General features: G+C 33.5%; 1 protein-coding gene and 2 non-coding genes across 6 annotated transcripts; 2 read left to right on the forward strand and 1 right to left on the reverse strand.

The window, feature by feature from the left end:
- Positions 1 to 68: 68 nt before the first annotated feature.
- LOC130798589 (uncharacterized) lies at positions 69 to 12,023 on the reverse strand. 4 transcript variants are annotated; one of them, XM_057661638.1, is made up of 9 exons: positions 11,746 to 12,023; positions 9,014 to 9,289; positions 7,135 to 7,337; positions 6,358 to 6,708; positions 6,042 to 6,242; positions 5,794 to 5,864; positions 4,679 to 4,818; positions 2,460 to 2,774; positions 72 to 2,182 (listed from the first exon to the last, which is right to left on the reverse strand). In XM_057661638.1, exons 1-9 carry the CDS (start codon positions 11,783 to 11,785, stop codon positions 2,169 to 2,171), a joined length of 1,611 nt encoding a protein of 536 aa, XP_057517621.1. In that variant the 5' UTR covers positions 11,786 to 12,023; the 3' UTR covers positions 72 to 2,168. The 4 variants fall into 4 exon arrangements, with proteins under 4 accessions (XP_057517623.1, XP_057517621.1, XP_057517625.1 ...); XM_057661639.1 differs by having other exon boundaries at positions 73 to 2,182; positions 7,135 to 7,334; positions 11,746 to 12,022; XM_057661640.1 differs by lacking the exon at positions 6,042 to 6,242 and having other exon boundaries at positions 69 to 2,182.
- Positions 12,024 to 15,176: 3,153 nt separating this feature from the next.
- Positions 15,177 to 15,262, forward strand: LOC130799058 (small nucleolar RNA Z102/R77). The gene has a single exon (XR_009039204.1). It is a non-coding gene; the product is annotated as a small nucleolar RNA Z102/R77 (small nucleolar RNA).
- Positions 15,263 to 16,173: 911 nt separating this feature from the next.
- LOC130799059 (small nucleolar RNA Z102/R77) lies at positions 16,174 to 16,260 on the forward strand. The gene has a single exon (XR_009039205.1). It is a non-coding gene; the product is annotated as a small nucleolar RNA Z102/R77 (small nucleolar RNA).
- Positions 16,261 to 20,195: the final 3,935 nt, after the last annotated feature.

Raw genomic sequence — 20,195 nt, forward strand, 5'->3', positions numbered from 1 at the left:
TTTTCACTCATTTTAATGTACCAAAATAGTTTCAGGTTTGATATAGCAAACCTCAAAAATAGGATTGAATATAGAGAAGTATTCTTGCGAAATGTCGATTTTATGGGTGTACTAAAGTAAGATAGTTGTAAAGTGTAACGGTGAATTGAACTAATTGATTAATCGTTTGCATAATTATCAGTTTGTATAGGAATATTTGTCAACTTAAAAACACAAATGATTCTATGCACCACTCAACTCTCTGATAATGTTTCTAAAATGGACTTAATACCCTAAACTTGGATCAATTTCCTCCTTGTTCCCTAGAGTCTGGCATAAAAGGCTATAGCGCCCACGTGTTGTCTATTTGGTTATTGCCTGCCCTTAATAATTATTGGCATATAGTCGATTTGAGCAGCTGAAAATATTGGTTGATTTTCTAATAGTCAAGCTGACCATTATGAATCCTCATCAACAGCCAACACAAGTGCCCCATGTAACTTGGTGCACCGGCCTATCCATAGTCCATGTTACACTTCTCAGATTAAGACACAAGGAGAATGTAAGTAGATGCACCTAAGTACATAATATTAATAACCCTTTCATAGTCCATTGCCTTTATGAGCTAAGCTAACACATACCCTTTGGATAAGGGAAGTTGACAGGCACTTTGGTAGCTAAACACTGTATCACATTCACAACACACACACAAGACATCATATTTGTAGGCCACTAAAACAAGAATATTTCCCAAATATACTTACAATCTTAGGCTCTTAGCCTTTATTAATCATCATAAAGCTATAATTAGCTTCTGCTAACAATCTAAAAAAAGAAGCTGAATATGAGCAAGAGGTACTGTTTTAGTACCATCTCGAGGATTCTTTCAGTGTGTCCAAACAACTTTTTATGCATAATTATGCTATGCTACGGACTAGGTTGTAGTGTAGTATATGCAATATTCTCAAAGCTTTTCAAAAAGTACTAATAATGTTTTCTAATTTTGAAAGAAATAACTCTACGGTTCACTTGATGTTATTCAGCTGTCATTTCATGTTGGTATGTTCATTTTAACCTTAAGGCTTTGGCATTTGCCATTGTTGTTCATTTGTGCTTATCGAACGACTCGTTCACAAGCTATTTTGTATTTAACCCAACTTTTAACATACTCCTCTGCGCCCTGACTTCACTCCCTCAGTTTGCTACTCGGAGTTTGCACACAAATCATAAAAAGGGAGAAAGTAGCTATTTTAAAAGGGTATTATAGATATTGTCATGTATTTTAATTTAGCAATTATAATATTTAACCTAAAGGAAAACTAACAATACCGGCTTTAGAGAGGTATTATAGGTGGTGTGAAAGTCATGTCCAAAAGTAGTAATATTACAAAAAATGTAGAACGAACCAAAATAGTATATATAACAGAATTCAGAGGGCCGATGGAGTATTTAGGGCAAGTTAGGCCCATGCTGAGTTATTTCTTCTTACCACACCACCACCATGTATGCCCCCCTTGGCTCCTTTCTATATCCTCTCCCTCCGATCTATCGAGGGCACCACCATCCAATCTACGAATATCACCACATTCCTTTTTTTTCATCACCATTTTTGAACCATATCATCCAATTTACCCCCACAAATTCTTGTTTGTCTACTAATAAAGTTATAATTTTGAATAATTAATAAAAAAAATCAACAAATTTAACATTTAACTTGTTTGCTAAAACTCTCTGGTGAAAGATGTTAATAACGGGGCTATTAGCAAGAATTTCATCACTCTTATTTGTGATAAGATTAATGTAATTTCGATTCAGCCACATCAAATATCATGTGCAACATCACATAAATAAAAGGGTAAAAGGGTACATGAGCTTGGTATAAGCAATGCAGTATGATATTCCTATAGCTTGTTCAGAGAACCATTAGTAAGCACACTATAAAAGCAAGAAATTGAGAACAATAATAATATGAAATGCAACTTAAATGTGAAAGCCAAAAAGCCAAAATTACTATAGAAACAGTAGATGCCCTTTCTTAACTTCACATAAAAGCAAATCCCCCTACTTTAAACAACAAAATGATAACGCAGCAAGATCTACAGTATTGTTTGGTACAAATAACAGAAGAAACAAAATGGAACCACCTATACGTCACCTATCTGCACTTGGGTTCATTATTTCCAGCAAACCTAGTTCGCCATGCCTACATTATTTGAATGTACGTAATCTGATCTTTGTGACTATCAAGTTTGTTTACCTAATATTATAATAATGAATAACAGTCTTGTATGACACCTTAAGAACAAGAAATCTCTACGGAAAATTTTCAACTATTATAGTAAAAGAAAAAAAAAATTCAAAAACTGACTAATTCCCCAAAAAACTGATGATTAGATAATAGTTCATACTATACAAATGCCAAGACTAATTTACATTAGGCATGACAATATAAAACCTTAGATGGATTTGTCAAAAAATACCTTCTTTATTGGATGATTGAGGCAGGCCTTTGATGACATCTCTGAGAGCATAATAGTGACTTTCACATTTGTGATCTGAAATCACGTTGCTAGAGAGTAAAATTGTCTGGAAATGTTGCCCAGCTTTCCACTTCCAAAGCGTAAAATACTCCATTATTTTGCTTCCTTTGTTGCTTCTGGTTTGGGTATCAGAATTTCTCTTCAGATAGTATACAGTTCCTGGGACAAATAACTCTTCATGATGAACTAACGCAGAGCTTTCTGTTTTCTTGATTACAGCAGATTGATTTGGGGAGCTATCTTTTGTTGGAAGCTCTGTAAATCAAGGCAAAAACAAATACAACTTGTATTATAGCCATAGTCTAATGTTTGGATGTCCACAAGATATTCCTACGATATTCATCACTCAGATAGCCGCGTACGGGTCTAGAAGATATGCTACCAAGTTTTAGGTGAAATGTATAAAACATGATACAAACAAACAGAATGAATCTAATCATGTTGTCACGAAATCACTATCGAATAAGTGATGTCAACCTTAAGCCACAAAGTGGAGTGAACTAGATCCGTAACTCAAAAACAAGAAAAAGAGTTTTTACTATCTAGCCACTTTTCAACTTTCTAAGATGAAATGACCTCAAGTAGGGAGAATAACAGTTCTAATATATACTTCTACCAATATTCTGATCAATAAGACAAATTCCTTATACAATTACTCCTAGTGTCGTAATATCTATTTTCCCCCAATGCCAAGCATGACCACGAGGTGGGCCCCCTCTTCTTTCTGGAGCAAGGGTGAGCATCTACATAAAGTAAAACCAAAACCAGTAACACCCACTAAAGGCAAGAATAACAGCCACTGTTTTAAGATCATAATTTGGTAATGAACACAACTTTACACAAAATTTACATCCACTGTTGTATCATCAATTTCTGTGGGATGTCTGTGTGCGCCTTGGATTACTTACTGACTCTTTAGAGTTCAAATATCTGGGTGGATATAAATCAAACAATAAGCTAGTAATCCAGGAATTTATTTGTAACACTCTAAATTCCAATTGATAAAATAACTTCTAGGGCTTAAACATGAGGGGGTAGTGTGATGCCACATGCTGCTAGTCATAGAGCTTGCCCATTCAATTATCTGCTTCTCTTGGTGCATTCATGCCAAGCAAACTTATTTATAGTCCCCAATAAAAATTCTGCAGAAATATGTGAAACGGCAGGTCAATAGAACCCACTTGAATCACATGTTACTTGGGCACTTCATTTGACCATGTGTACAGAGTACCCGGGTCAGATTGTCAACACTCAACAATCCGTCATGGTATGAACACTTAAGCACTTTATTTTGGGCAGAAGGCACTTTTTCCGTGAAATAACAGTCTCACACTTGGGACATGTACAATACAAATACCCAACTCTGAGTAACAGCATGCATCCTGGCCTAGTTGCAGGGCTAAATCTTCTTATGGGCATAAAAGACTTTATAAAACAGAATAGGGCTACGATTAGAAAATTTTCATGGTATATTGCTAAAACGACCGAACATGTGTAGCTTAAGTGGAATACTCATGCATCTGTTTGCGATTCTGTTTGGTGGATTCAACAGCCTCAAACTTCTTCTGGAGAAAGCTAAGTGAAGCCAAAACCAGCTTATTAAACCCATTAACAGTGCAATGTATGGGTATCCCATGGAGTCATAGGGTTTCGGGAATAAGCTTATTTGCCCCCACCAAAGTTCTATTTGCTGGTTAGCAATGGGAATATTGGTAGCTAAAAATTGGCTCTATGAAATATCGGTCAATGTGATTACAGTCCTTTCAAAACGTAAACTGATTCTTGAACCACAGTGACTTACATTACATAGTTACATTTACAACAAGAAAATTGTTTCAAGACCTTGAATAAACAAATGTTCAAATATTTAACAATCTTGTTTTAATTTTGTCTCTTTCCTTACCAGCCAGCTAAGTGCTAACTGCTAAGTGGGTACTTCTATACGGCTGCTATTGTGCATGGAACTCTTCAATCTTATACGGCAGAAGCCATCAGAATAATCAAAAGCCAGAGAGTTGACTTAACGTATATAATCAAGAACATCTATAACTCGAACTATACACAGGAGATGAGAAATCAGACAGAACCAGATTTTAACTTTAAGACTGAAATTGAAACAAGAACTGCTTCCAAAAGATTATACAAGGACATAGAGATACCAGAGTGATTGGTCCTGCTTCTGAACTTTGCGTAATCAGCCACCTTGCGAGCTACATCTTGTACTGAAGACACAACTTGCTTTGCATTCGTGAGGAACTCCAGAACACTTTTCCAGTCTTCCTTCTCCAAGACACTCATCCTGCAGAAGAAACAAAGAAAAATTCAGAGATAGAATAACAATGACGATTGATATCAGCAAGGACAAACTAGTAAACCTGGAGAAAGGTTTTCAGATTACAATGCGACATTATACAGAAATCAGAATCACTCATCAGATTGGACTAGAAATATAGCATGGTCACTCTAGGCTAGCCAATGGCATAGTACAGCAGCATCAGGAATGGATATTAAGCAAACAAATAAATAAGCGACCTATGCAGAATTGCAGATACAAACGGCAGACTCTTTTTTTGTGTCTCTTCAAATAGAAACAAAAGCAAATTTTGCTGGCAGGTCATAACTCTTGCTCCACGTGAATGTCTAATCTCTAAAAGACTTCACTAACAAAACAAAGCAATACACAAAGGAAATGAATAAGAGGTTTTAAGTTCAATTAAATTTTGCAGATGAATTGATTCATGATAGTCCAAGGAAATGAATATATTGGCTTTGCGCTCCTTTTGTAGATGGTTTACACTTGCACCGTGTATGGATATGATAAGAGGGATAACAAAAGAAGGAAAAGGGACGGGAGCTAAGGGAAAGGGAGGGAAGAGAGTAATTAGGGAAGCAGAAAAACTATTTTCCTTCCACATCTTTCCACTTTTGGAGAGATTTGATCATCAACAAAATTAAGGGACTATGTCCCTTCAAATCCCTTCTTTCCAAAACTTTCCCCTAAAACAAGAAAAATTCATCCCTCCAAATCCCTCTCCTTCCTTCCCTCCTATTTCCCTCAATCTAAATACAACCTTGAATATTGAAAGAGGATATAGTAACAAACATTTTAAACCTTGCAAAGGGAAGCAAGCTGAAAGAAATGATATCTTGTAGACAGTAGGCACAGATAGAACACTCCTCTAAATAACATAATTCAAATAGCTCAAACAGATTCTTCAATTGCAACTGAAATATATTAAGTTAAAATTGCTGAAGGATGTGGTTAATAGCATACCAATCAGTATGAATAATTTCATTCCTCAGCCTGGCCAAAGAAGCGATGCTTAAACGAGGAACAACATCATCCTGAAACATAAAAATCTCGGATAAAATGACCATAAAAAAATACTAGTTTTGTTGGAAATAATGATCCAAGTGCAGATAGGTGAGTCTAAAAGTTGTGTCTCTTGCAGTTACTGAACAGGTCCCAACTCCCAAGTCCTGATCTGAATCCTAGAACCCAACATACTTATACAAGCCTACCTGCATCACAACAGTGCTGACATAGTCGCAACAGCTTTCAGCAAGTTCTTTAGAGACACAAGGTGGAGTGGCAATTCCAACAGCAGTTACAGTACTAGGGTCAAATCCCAACTCTGCGGCTGTTTTCTTACGAAGCATCATTGCCAATAAAGAGGCTGTAGAAGCTCCAAGAGAATGCCCAACCAACCGTAACCTAAAGCCCTGTAAATAAATGAGGGCATACATACTAATAGAATGACATGGAAAATGGGCATGTAAAAATGTATACATAGATATGAAATGAAACATAAGTAAGCTACAACTACATCTTCCTTACCTCGTGTTCATGCAAACACTTCTTTATAGTTCCCATTTCATGTTCCAAAAACCAGCGAGCAGCTTCAGCAGTACCAAAGTGGGTCGAGTAACCTTCAAAGGTGATATCTCCATCACTTGTTGACACGATATCAGTTACAAGGTCATATACTGTATGCGTTCCCCGGATTCCAAGAATTACAAGTTTTTTACGGGGATCAATACCAATGTAATACCCAGGTCTCATCACACTAGAGTGACTGATGAATTTCACGATGTTGCTTTCTCGAAGCATGCTTTGTTTGGCAAGGCCTACAGCTGTGTCTCTATAAGATCCTCTTGCTAATTCCAAGTGATATATCAAATCTTCTATCTAGTTTATACAAGCAACAAAGGATTGAAAATTAGCTCATGTAAACAACAAAAATACCTAGGATGTGTTTGGTCAAAGGAAACATTTTAAAACTGAAACTTCCTCGCAATAGGAAGTGGATTACAGTGAAAAGTTGTTTCAAACTTATTTCCTTCGTTTGTTTCCTCACTTCCTTGATAAAGATGAAGATGGGAGGTAAAACAGCTCGAGTAAAGTAAGAAACAAAGAAGATGGCGTAAATCTTCTCCACCATCGGGAAAATATTTCACCCCTCCACATACCAAACAGAGCACAACGAGAAATCCATCTCACTGGAAAATGGTTTCATCTGAACCAAACACACTTATAGAATGAACAGAACATAAATTGAAATATTTGGTCAAAACGTCCATATATGTGCCTCAATGACATTATGCTGACAAGTACCGTGGATTCTGATGTGATTTGAACACCCTTCACATTTTCATGTGCAACTGAGGATGCTTGACGAAGATACACGAGGAATAGTCCAACTGTGACATCACTGAGACTCCAGTCCTGTATTCCAATCTTACTTTTCTGTATACTGGCAAAAATCTCAGCAATTGAGCGGCTTGTAGGTGGGATCTTACTTTCAGAACCATTACCTGCTATTTGAAACAACTGCCCCCATCACCAACTAAGAGTGGAAAAAACCTACACAAAAGACCCCATAAACATAAAAACAACTAAACTTTACTGACATTACATGCCAAATCAAAATAATTATAATCATCAAGTCAGTCAACACCCACCACTGAAAATGAAACTCAAGTCAAGATAAGTGAAATAGCATAACTAAACCATGCTAGTAGGTTGGCAGATAGGGTGGGATTTCAAATTAAAATGTTATCATATGAACATACTTGTGAACAGATCACTAATAATCCTTATGTGAGAGTGTCATGGGCCTCATGGCTCACTAAGAAACTACTTGATGATACAAGTGAGTATCTGACAAGTCCATGGACTTCTTTTAGTAAAGCTGGTGAAAAAAACGTTCAAGTTGAAACCTTCTAAAACGCAAAATTTCGGGGTTAAAAGGTGTGTGAAGAACACTATTGATGGGAAGCATGATGTATCATTTGTCAGAATAACAACCTACTGTGAGCTTTTAAAAGAAACAAACCCATGATCTTTAGTCCAAAGAGACCTCCACAATTTAAAATGTTGTACATATTTATTGCATTGAAAGAGGGCTTTATTAAGAATGTCACACTTTTATTGGATTCAATAGTTCTCACTTGAAGAGTCCAAATCCAATAGAAGCAATGGCGGTACTTAGTTCAGGTGGGAAGAGACCTCCCCCCCCCCCCCCCCCCCCCACAACACACACACACACACACAAATTCTTTTACAAATACAATACATATGTAATAACACCTTTAAAACCATATATAATGATTGGTTTAGTAGTAAAATCAATAACTAAGAGGTCAACATCAAACCTTTGCCTCCTCATTTTTAACTTAACTTCAAATATACTTTTTCCCTCTTAATTTTTCATCCAATGCTCCTGGAAAGTATTGCTTCGAAAAAGCAAATGAACGAATCATGTTACACTTCTTCCAATTCATTATATCACATATAATCAATGACATAATGATTGCAACTTCTTATAAAAAAAGAAAGGATCCATTGGGTTGTGCACATGAGCTATCGAATATACCCCTTGAACTTTGATTTTTAGTAAATTTGAATCTATGGTGAAGTCTACATGGTAACTAGTAACTTTGTTGAGCCTTTTAACTCAAAGTTGTGGGTATTTAAAGTGAAACCAATATTGAAACTTTTGCAGCATTAGGTAGAGTCGTAAAGGTGTATGACAAAGATAGTGAAAACGAGAATGGCAGCAAAGGGATGGAACACATGGGAGTGTAAAGTGACACCAAAAGCTATGGAGCATTGTCGTATGTCATCCTATGTTAGTTGCTAAGAGAGTGTATGAGGTTAAAAATGGTAGCCATTCATTCATGGTAGAGGTGAATCTTCGGCTAGAAAAGGGGACCAATATTATCCAAAAAAACAAAACTAGAGGGCCAAGATTCAAACTCCAAATCTCTTGTTTAAACATCAAAGTCACTAAACCACATATTTCTATTGTACAACAGAACTCAATGTCACTAAAAAATCACCACCAAGTGGAATCGAGAGAAGAACGCAATTGCAAACAAGCTGAACAGTAAATGGCTAAAAGACTGTTCTATTTACAGTTTACACCTTATACAATAGTCTTAAGTAGAAAGCCAGTCAATTAATTTGAACAACAAAGCCAAAAGTACCAGACCTGTTGGAATTGCCCACCTACAAAACTGTAGAGCAGGCTCTAGTGCCTTCGTAAGCCATGCAAATTCCGACTTCTGATTACTATCCTGTACATCATCATCATCAGAGCTGTACTTGCCAACTGCAGGATCATGTTCTTTCCTGTCAATGAGTTCAGGCTTCTTCAGTGTTTCATAAGAATCTTTGTTTCCAATTTTTGATGATAATGATCGAAACATAGCAGAAGTGCCATATACAAGCCTTCCGTATATTTCCTGTTTCTTTACCATATGCTTATCTACAGATGATTCAAAGAATTATATTCAGTTTTCGCAGAACAAAATTTAGTTTTAGGACAGACAATACCGCATAAATAAACTTGTGCAAAGAAGCACTATCTGTCCAGCTTGAACAGAGCATAACACATAAATGAATGGATGCTTCATAGTACAGAAACAAAGACAGGGTACAAAATCAATCAAATGGCATAAATGAACACCGGAAATGAGGCAATAGATTAAAGTCTTTATCTAAAAAGAAGGTATGCACACAGATTTTCCAGCTAGAAGATTGACCTACCAGTGAAAATAAGATTAAACAGGACAAAGACATGAGTAAGGGCGGTTATGCTATAGAGTGAGAAGAAGGGGAAGAGCACTGACACAATCATCCAAGATCCAACTGATGCTCTAAATTAGTTATGTCCTTTGATGTAAATAAGAACACTATGCTGCTAAATTTCCACGATTTTCCCTCAAATAACCATTCAAATCAAAGGAAAATGTTCAGTAAGCCATTCAAATCAGAGGAAAATTTTCAGGATTTTCCCTCAAATAATTATTAAATAGAGAAAATAGTTTCCTGCACAAAAGTGCAGTAAGCCACTGATGTCAAGACGGCAATTAAAGAGGAATTGGGCAAGAAACTAAAGACAACATTAACAACCAAATGTAGTAACACCCAAAACACACAATTAAATCTCCAGGTGCAACGAAATGGTACCCACTATTATATCCTACTCATAACACAATTGACAATCCACCACCACCAAATGCATCATGCAATAGTTAGTTGCATAGATTTGGTTGAAATTGTCAATAAGCACAAAGAATCACATCTTATGCAAAAATAGACTAAACAAGTGTACAATACATACCCTCCCACAAAGTATATACAACCCATTGTTATACAATCTCCTAGTAAGTCAGAGTATCCGCAATTGTTGAGGGGTAGGGATCAAGTGAAGGAATATGCTACAACTATAATTGGCAAGTATTGCTCCTACTATCCAAGATAGACGGTGACTATTTAATCAAGAGAAAAACTTTTGCAATACTACCTTCTTTTGATTCTTTACATTGAGGGGAAAAACCATATTATAACAGCAATTTTTGTGATTGTGGCATCCAAAGGTCTACTTTCTGATTATCTTTAAGAAATTCATAGACCATAAGGCATAAACAAAGTCTGCAATCCACAGAAATGCTTTTAAATTGCAGGTTACTCCTCAAGTTTAACTGTATCCCATTATTTTATTTATTTTCCCATTCATTTTAACATAGCATGTCGAAATCGGTGCTTCAAAGATCCACTCAAATGACAGAAATTAGTGTACATGACAATAAAAAATGAAACTGTTCAATCCAATTCTTTGAAGTTCAAGCAATGGAACATCTGACCCTTCAATCCTAACTATTTCCACCAAACATATATTAACAATGTGGAAAGACAATGCCACAAGGGGATATAAAACTTAATGATCATTTGTAGATTTAAAACAAGATACACGAGTAATAAAAATCCAAATACTAAAGGGGTTTCAGGTTTGACTTCATCCATTTATTAAACATGTGTTATCAATTTTCAAATCAAAAATCATATCTTATTGGAAATATCTACAAATATATATATCAATTCGAAAACAAACATCAACACTATTTGGATAACAAGAGTCAAGACACAATAACAGTATAACACTATGTTTAGAAAGGAGGAGGCGGAGGAGAAGGTAGCATTGGGGAAGTAATAGTAGAGGAAAGGGAATTGGAAGGAAAAGCTCCTTCACATCCCAAACAAAATAAATCGTTCCAACAATGGAAAGATTTAGAAGGAAAACACACTATTCTTCCCTCCCCTTACCTTTCCAAAATGTTATCCAAACATAGTGTAATACTAAAAAAATAAAAAAAATAAAAAAGCTAAAACTATCCCGGTTTAATGTTCCTGTATCTCATCATTGATTTGTATCAGCACAAATCATCAATCTATAAACCATCTATATGTTTAACTAGAAATAGAATTACTCATGAGTTATTGCTCAAACTAGTTGTATGCAAACAATACAAGTTACTACTACCTAAATACCTGTTTAAATGTCTTATACCTGTTGATCATCCCTTCATTAAAAGTACATAACTTAAACCTCAATAATCATTCGATTACAAACAACAAATTTGCTAAATTTTCCAAAAAATAGGCTCAAAATTTAGGCAAATGTATTTTAAATGCGAATCATTAACATCAAAAAGAAATAAATTTAGGCATAAATACATTACAATTAAATGCTAAACAACAAACGTTATGATAAACATGATCAACACCAGATATACTGCAAAAGTTACATCTTAATTAGGGTTTCGAAAAACGGTTAAGTGTTAAAATTCATAATCATAATTGATTTAGTGTAAATTTCATTTCGTCGAATAAAAAAGTAAGTTATTTCAAAAAAGTAAAATAAAGAAGAAAAAAGGTTACCTAATTGATCCAAAATACGGCGCAATGAGACGTGTGCCATTTCTTCACTGAGGAGAGACAAAAAGGGGAATACAGGAGGTCTGAGAATGGAGGTGGCTTAGAGAAGCATGGAGAAGGGATAATCCAGCGCGAACAAGGTTGGTTTTGTCATGTTATTTAGTTTCTAAATGCGGCAGAAGAAGATACTTACAGAGCAAGAGCTGCGGCGGTGGGGTGCCGCTTTTGGTTATGTTGATTGTATTGTACACACACTAAATACACAATACTCCCTCTCTACATGTGTCCAATTGAGACTGAAACAATTGATCTAAAAAATTCTTACATAATATGTATTTCACAAGAGAAACGGTTTTTTTAACAGAGTATTTCTAATCAGATCAGCCCATTGTATATTTTTTTAAATATTGTAAGTAGACATTAAGAATGATGTAAGTATACATTTAAGATATTAAAAGTAGGCATTAAAGATACAGTAAGTAAGCATTAAAGATAACATAAGTAAGCATTAACAATATGGTAAGTATGCATTAATCTTGATGGGTTGGGCTTGAGAAACGTCTCTCAATAAGACGGTCTCTCAAGAGAGTAGCTATATATATTTTTGTTATAGTCTGAACCAATTAATTATAAGTAACTTGAATTACAAGTATTTTGTGTTTGATGATAATGGACTATTGTAGGTGAGGTTCTTGAGTTGCTATCTAGAAATTTTTGTTGAAGTTCCTACACAAATGAACAAACGCGAGCCATAGAGGGGTTCTTTGGGGGACATCTTTCAAAACCCAAGTCTGTAAGATTACTAACAAAGATGTCTAACTCACCAGACTGGGTGCATCGTGTCTTTTTGCTCAACAAATAGAAGATTATGGCTTGACATGAGGTCCTTTTTGGATATTAATGAAGTAATAAAGAATAAATTGCTTGCTTTTAGTAAATGCTTGTAAAATTGACGATAATGTACCTCAATGGTTATGTGACAATTTGTTTTTATAGGCATAGGTTGAGTTTGAATGTTGTCAAAACCTAACCTGCACATATTACTGATTTGTCCTTCCTATAACAATCATGATAATGACCTAACCTTCTGTGTCGCCTCTGAGATTGATGACATATGCTCTTGGAATTTTAAAATATTCTTTTACGACTGACATGGATGTCGTTGTGTTGTTTGTCATTTTGTTATAAATGTGCTAATATAGTTCCCTGTCAGAGAGAATCTTTTTTAGATGTTTCTTTGTAGTTTTTATGCATGCGACAATTATACACTTTTGGCCATCATATCCATAAGTGTCAACAAATATATCATAGATGTTGCCACAAATTGTCTAGGTTAGTTGGTTATCTCGTTGGGATAGATGTAAGCTTTACAAGATGGATTGCCAATGCATGGTTCCCTTCCTAGTGAGACTTTTCAATTGTCCAAGTTTCCTTAGACCCATATATTTGTGATTAGTATATTGTTGTCGACGTGGATGTATCATCGACTGGTTGTTGGGACATGTCATGTAGGTCTACAATTTCCCTGTGTGAATATTGTACGTTACGGTAATTCTGGCCTCTTGTGGAGGTTATTACCATGTTCAGCGTTAACGATATTTTAAATAAGGTGGGTGTTAAGAGGGTAGAAATGGTGTCAGGTTTTTAGAATATATCAATCACCCAAAACGAAATAAAAAGTCAACCGAAAAATTACTGTCAAATACACTCTACGTGATGTAATTTAAAAAATGTGAAAAATATATTACACTTCCTTTATTCTCTTGATAATGCAACAACCCACAAGTCTACAACTAACAATTTATGAGTTTGGTTAACAATAAGTACAACTTATGAGAAATTAGAGAATCAATCAATTAATCAATCATCAATAATCATCAATAAAATAAAATATACTACTAAAGAACAACCTAAGATACATGTCACACTCTCATTAAAAATTTTTCCACTTATTTTCTATCATTAATAATGAAAATTTTTTATACTGACTTCATATTTAAGGAAATAATTAACACATTAAAACATGTAGTATTTGTTGATTAACTATAAATATATGTGATCTATTAATACATTTTTATTTCCTTATGTAAACCTATAATTTTTTATCCCAAATCATAAAGAAAATTAAAACTTAATTCATTAAACCATTATAAAAAATGAAGTGATCTTACTAAAAAAAGACAAAGAATAAAATATTAATTTTCTATTTTCATATGCACAATCTTTAGTCTTAAGACTCCAAAATTATATTATAATATATTATATTCAGTTTATATATTTTATGATGCATATAAAATTTTTTAATAATTAATCATACATGATAAAAATCTACAAATTAAGTTAAAATATAATACATTGATGGGAAATCTATAATCTTTAGATGATGAAATCATAGATAAAAGAATGATTTTCTTAATAATAAATAGAGGACTTTATTACACGTTAAAATTGCAGTAATTAAAATTTAATAAAAAATATTAACGGACATTTATTGGCTTACTTGGATTTATAATTTCATCAATATATCTTAATGATAATCAATTTGATAAATTTTTGTTGATTGATGGTGTTTTTTGTCTATTTTTTCACATATATGTTTTAATATAATTGTATAACAAAATAATTTCTTTACTTTGATAATTATATTATTATAACAAATAGAAAGATTTAATGATTAAGTTTATACTCTACATGAGTTAATATTATAAAATAATATTATATAATCATATCAGTAAATATTTATAATACTCGTACTTCACACGAGAATCTATCTATTATAACTTACACCAATTTTTGTGAGAGACCATTTCTAATTGGATTAGGCCATTATATATTTTTTAAAATATTGTAAGTATGCATTAAGAATGATGTAAGTAAACATTTAAGATATTGAAAGTAGGCATTAAGGATACGGTAATTAAGCAACAAATATAATATAGTAAATATTAAAAATACAGTAAATATACATTAATCTTAAATGAATTGGGTTTGAGATACATCTCTCGAAAAGACTGCTCTGAAGGGACTAGCCGTATAACTTAACGAACAAAGGGAGTATTGGGCAAGAAATTTGGGCTTCATGGGAAGTCAAGACTTAGGACTACTTTGCTACAAATGGGCTGTTATAGAGCTACAAGCCTCATCCGCTCTTCCCTATAGTCTGCTTACAACTCTTTAAATAACATCCCTAAATTCTAGGGTTTTACCTTGTCGGACTGCCTTATCACTTCCCAGTTCCCAGTCACGACTATGCTGCTAGTCTGAACTCAAATCTAGTCCCTCTTCTTTATTAACTTTCAAATTTCAATTGCTTTTTCTTCTTGATCGCTATTGCAATATTGATTTGTTTTCTTCAACCATTTCTTCATTAATTGTTTTACCTGCAAAACTCTGCTTTTTTTTTTGTTTTTCCAAATTTAATGTAAAACAGAGGTAGTTGATATGATGAACGAACTTGTTTCCCTATTGGTTTGATTCGCCGATATGATGGCAACAATGTATTAGCTCTATCTGATCTAAATACCTCTATCTCCCTTTTTTCTGCATCTTTTTATTTATGCTTCAAACGAGAACGATTTGATGAACATCAATAAATCCTTCAAATTTGAAGGTTTGATCGCCAGAATGATGGCGAAATTACGTATTCGTACTCTGATCGCTCTCGTTTTGAACGTACGCTAGTAAGAATGTGGATAAATTTTCTATTTTTCAAAAGAACAATTTCAAGATTTTGCAGTATTATCTAATAAATCTGATGTGCTTGTGCAAATTCAATTGATTGGTCCATTGCCGTATTCTCAGGCTCAATTATTTTTCAATTAATTCGTAACTTTCTATCGATTTTAGCTGATATTGTACTCGTTTTATCATACTCCTATATTTTGGCAAAGAAACTGTTGGCAGATTGAATATCGTTTCCAGATTATGGTCCTCAAACTTAAGTTAATTAATGGCACGAGGTTGAAGGCTGAAAAGGTGAAAGTAAAAACCCCTGTTTAGTCCATCATCTGTGCGATAAAATTGAGTCGTTGACGGAGATCTCCAGCTTTCTTTACGCAATGTATTGGAATAGCTTGAGACCTGAAGTATTTTACCAATTGACGCACATTTTATGGAATAGTGAAGTTAGTCTGTAAACCACATTTTACGTCTTTGATGTATTAGCTCTATCTGATCGAAATCTAACTTCTTTGTTTTCAATCTTTTTTTACTTAACCTAATCTCTTTCATTTTTCAAAAATTTCATTTGAATCGATTACTGCATCCACGAGACTCGAGTACCTTGCAGGATGAATCGGTTATTTTTAGGTTGCCAGATTTGGTTATGTTCTTGCTCTATATAATTTCTTTTTATTGGCGACTCGACTACATTATTAAAATGTTAACTTTGATCTTCAAATTTGAAAAAAGAAGTTTATTGGTGTGCAAAGAGAATGAAGTGATGAACAATTTGTTTCCCTATTGGTTTGATTTACCAGAATGATGGTGCCTTATTGTATTCGTACTGTCTGATCATTCTCTGTTTTTTCCCCTCTTTTAATTTAATTTTTTTTTTCTGATTTCATAAATTTTGAAAATTAAATATGAATCCACATATCAAAGGCTTGACATGTGAATTAGAAATCAAATCCTTGTTGAGCTCATAAATTGTGCAATATTAATTTGTCGTCTGGTGGTTTTCTAGCTTATTTTGTGCGTTACCTGGAGAATTTCTGGATTTGTTGGCAAACAAATTTGTGTTTGAAATCAATTTAATTGTCTTTGGGGGTTTAGATTACATTGTAAATTGTGAGTTACTAGTATAACTAAGAAGGTGTTGAACTTTTAAGAATGTGATACTGATAGATAGGAGCCTAAAAAAGTCCAATGAACCAACTAGTAGTAACTACAATAAACTTTTAAGAAAGGTTCACCACAAAAAAAACAAAAAAACTTTTTTAAGAAAGGATGCCAACTTGGTTTTAGCAAGTGATTGAAGAATTTGGACATAGGGAATCATATAAAGTTTCTAAATTTGTCCAAAATTGATCCTTACACTTGTAATTTGATTTTAGTTTGACTTTTTGATATTTATTTTGATATTGATTAATCAAAATAGCTTTTAAATAATGATAAAGGCTAAAAAATTGGACTTTATTTAAATGAGCATCACTCAATTATATTGCTATATGAATCAAGTATGACTAATTATAATCTTGAATGAAACTCTACGGATGTGAGATTAGTTAAATCCGCGATTTAATTTAAGATGTGACAACTGATATAACCTTGTAACTAATTTTTCTTGTGTATTTATTTATGAAACCCTAGTTGCCCTTTTTCTTTTTCTCTCACTCTAAAAAAATCCTAATCTCTATGTTGGTTTGGGGCTATCATCAATCTTTTGATTGATGGTAAGTCCTTAATTTCTCCGTTTTAAGCTTTTTGTATATGATTAGAATAAGTATTTGTTCTCTCCTTGTAAGAGAGTTGTTCTACCCATTTATTAGGTTGATTATACCCATATATTGGTTTTAATCTCTCTCCTCGTGAGAGTTTGGGGTTATGAATTTTAGTCTTTAGTTGATTTGTTGATAGAAATTAATGCGATGACGTAGCAGATACTAAAATTGCAATTACCCCCTCGTAGAAGGCTGTATTAAATAACGATGTGGAAGAGGATATTCAGATTATCAAATCTCAGATACAACGATTGTAGTTTTGTAAATTTTAAATATATTTGATTAAAGTTGTTATGTACATGCTAATTTTTATCTCTAATGTAAATATCATATGACTCTTATTAATCAATCAGGTGTTATAAAAAAAAAAATTTTTCTCAAAATATACATACAATGCACTTTGTAAAGTGTTGATATCTCAGTTATACTTTTTTATTTTTTAATGACAATTTTTGAATTCATTTTTTCTAATATTTTTTTATTTGTAAAGAAAAAACAATCAACTGCAATTTTACTTAATACGTCATATTATATATTTTTATTATTTTAATTTTTTTATTATGCACATTTATAAATATTAACTCCTATTTAAATATTATATTCACTCGTGGATAATGATTAACACTTCAACTGGCAGCAAATAACTACCTTTTGCTAGCGCAAAAGCACGTACAAGCTAGCTCATGTTAAGTACCCTGCCGGACAGAACTACCTTTAGCTAGCGCAGTGCCGGACTGCCGGTGCCAGTGTTAATATCATGATATGTTGCATTCATCCTTAGCAAAAACAAGGCTGTGATCTTTATCGTACAATTACAGTTCAACAATCTAATGAAATTATGTTTAATTTCTCAATGTATTACAAAATATGCTTGAATATTGGATAATAGTATAAAATAGGTTGAACAATTTTTTCACCTATGGACTAAACTAATATGGTTGCCATTTTTTTGCGCTATAAGTTACACAATTCTTAATCAAATGACCTAAGATGTAATCTAGACAGACTCAAATCTATCCCTCTTACGGATTCTCGATGTAGAGTACAATCATCATAAAGATCATAACTAATTGTCAAAATAAGAACAAAACTATCGTTTTGGGTATTAAGCATAGTGCAAATACAAGACTATATTTGGCACCATTGCATACAATTCAGAGAATGTAGTTACAAACTTTGAGATTGAATTTCTTAGCTTCTTTGCAATTTTATTTTGGTCTATTTTAGGTGGTTATAGCTTACAAGTTTATAGCCTTAAAATACATTACAGGCCAAAGGAAAATTTGAAAAAAGTAAGATAAATAAACAACTTAATTCCAAAAATAAGGTTCGTGAAAACTTATTTCCCAAAATAAGCGTCCGTACATCCAAGCCTAGCCTCGGGATAAGTCGCTGTTAGTAACAGCGAAAGAGGAAAAAAAAAAAAGAAAAATAAAAACCCCAAAGTCGCTGTTAGTAACAGCGAATGAGGAAAAAAAAAAATTAAAACCCCAAAGTCGCTGTTAGTAACAGCGACTTTAAGGTTAACTGATAACTTCTTAATCTCGTAGGTTGAAATGAGGAAGTAACTGAGAACTAAAAACTTAAAAAACATTAAGTCGCTGTTACTAACAGCGACTTTGGAGTTTTTATTTTTCTTTTTTTTTTCCTCTTTCGCTGTTACTAAGAGCGACTTATTCAAACCAGTGGTTTGGATGTACGGACGCTTATTTTGAGAAATAAGTTTTTACGGATCTTATTTTAGAACATAAGTTGTTAAAATGTCTTATTTTTTTCAAATCTTCCGGGCCAAAAGATCACTACAAAATCATGTTTTGTAGGTATTCTAAAATCTAAACCTCTGTATACAATATACATATTCTGTAAACCAAGTCAAGTCACCTTTCCTTTTTTAGTAACTGCTTAAACAAGAACCTAAGAAGCTATGAAGAGCCAATCCTGTAACAACATAGAATTTCGAAAACAACCTCTGTTCCACTAAAATTGCTATATTAGTTATTTCTATGAGTGAGCTTTTGAGTAATAGCAATTTCAAATGGACAGAGTGATTTGATGATTTTAATGTTAGAAAGGTATGTTAGAGTATATAACATATTTTAGGCCTGAGCCATCAACTTAAGCTTTTGATATGTTATAAGAAGCCAATGTTTAGGTCACATTTTCAAATCTCAACCACCCCTCATTTAAGTGGAATATTTAGCGCTAGGTATGTGGAGGACCTGTGCCGCATCTACAAATCTTGTTCAAAGGGCTCTCGAGTGAGGAGACATGTTAAAGTACATAATATATTTTGGGCCTCAACTATTAGTTTAAATTTTTAGTTGAGTTGATTTTAAACGAGGTTAAAATCTCTCTTTAAAATCACTTTCTTGATTCTTTGTGTTTAGTGGCCTAAATTTCAATCAACTTGGTATATATAAAGCCTCATTGACAGCATACTTTGTCATAACAGCTTAAAGAAAACTGAAAGATTAGTAAACAATTATATCTGTTATAACCACTACCTTTGGGTAGATTAAAATAGCATGCTTCCTACAATCATTTACTGAATACAGACAAACACAGTATCTGAAGAAGCAAAATGCAAATCTTCAAAAATATTTTACTTGTTCCTATTCACCCTTAAACATTCCAAAACCATTTTGTTTTTTATGCATCAAGCATCTACAATTGATGTTTTCAGGTGCTATATTAATAATTAATTGGAAGAATATGCTTACATCTGATCACCAACTGCACTTGTGCACAAAGCCAAATCCAGGATAGTAATATAAGGCTGGTCGGATACTTATCTTTACATGTGTATTGAATCAATCAGACTATCTGTTGGAAAAATAACCCTCATCTGATCCCACATGGAAAAATTAGAGAAAGTTTGACTAACATATAAGCTTGATTGACTAATGCTCCTATTGGTTTTGTTTTAGGATGAAACTGTCAAGAAATCAATTCAACCAAAATGTTAAGCTTATGGTTCGGGATATGTTATATACTCTAACACGCCCCCCTCAA

Source organism: Amaranthus tricolor, chromosome 13, assembly GCF_026212465.1.
Source record: "Amaranthus tricolor cultivar Red isolate AtriRed21 chromosome 13, ASM2621246v1, whole genome shotgun sequence".
NCBI classification, from domain to species: domain Eukaryota; kingdom Viridiplantae; phylum Streptophyta; class Magnoliopsida; order Caryophyllales; family Amaranthaceae; genus Amaranthus; species Amaranthus tricolor.

Bases quoted from the DNA above. Each gene is read 5' to 3' on its own strand.
- LOC130798589 (XM_057661638.1), bottom strand. From the start codon at position 11,785: ATGGCACACGTCTCATTGCGCCGTATTTTGGATCAATTAG. The intron at 5,865-6,041 runs GTAGGCTTGTAT...TTTATGTTTCAG, and splicing joins TCAGCACTGTTGTGATGCAG to GATGATGTTGTTCCTCGTTT. The intron at 2,775-4,678 runs GTATCTCTATGT...CTTGATTTACAG, and splicing joins AAGCAGGACCAATCACTCTG to AGCTTCCAACAAAAGATAGC.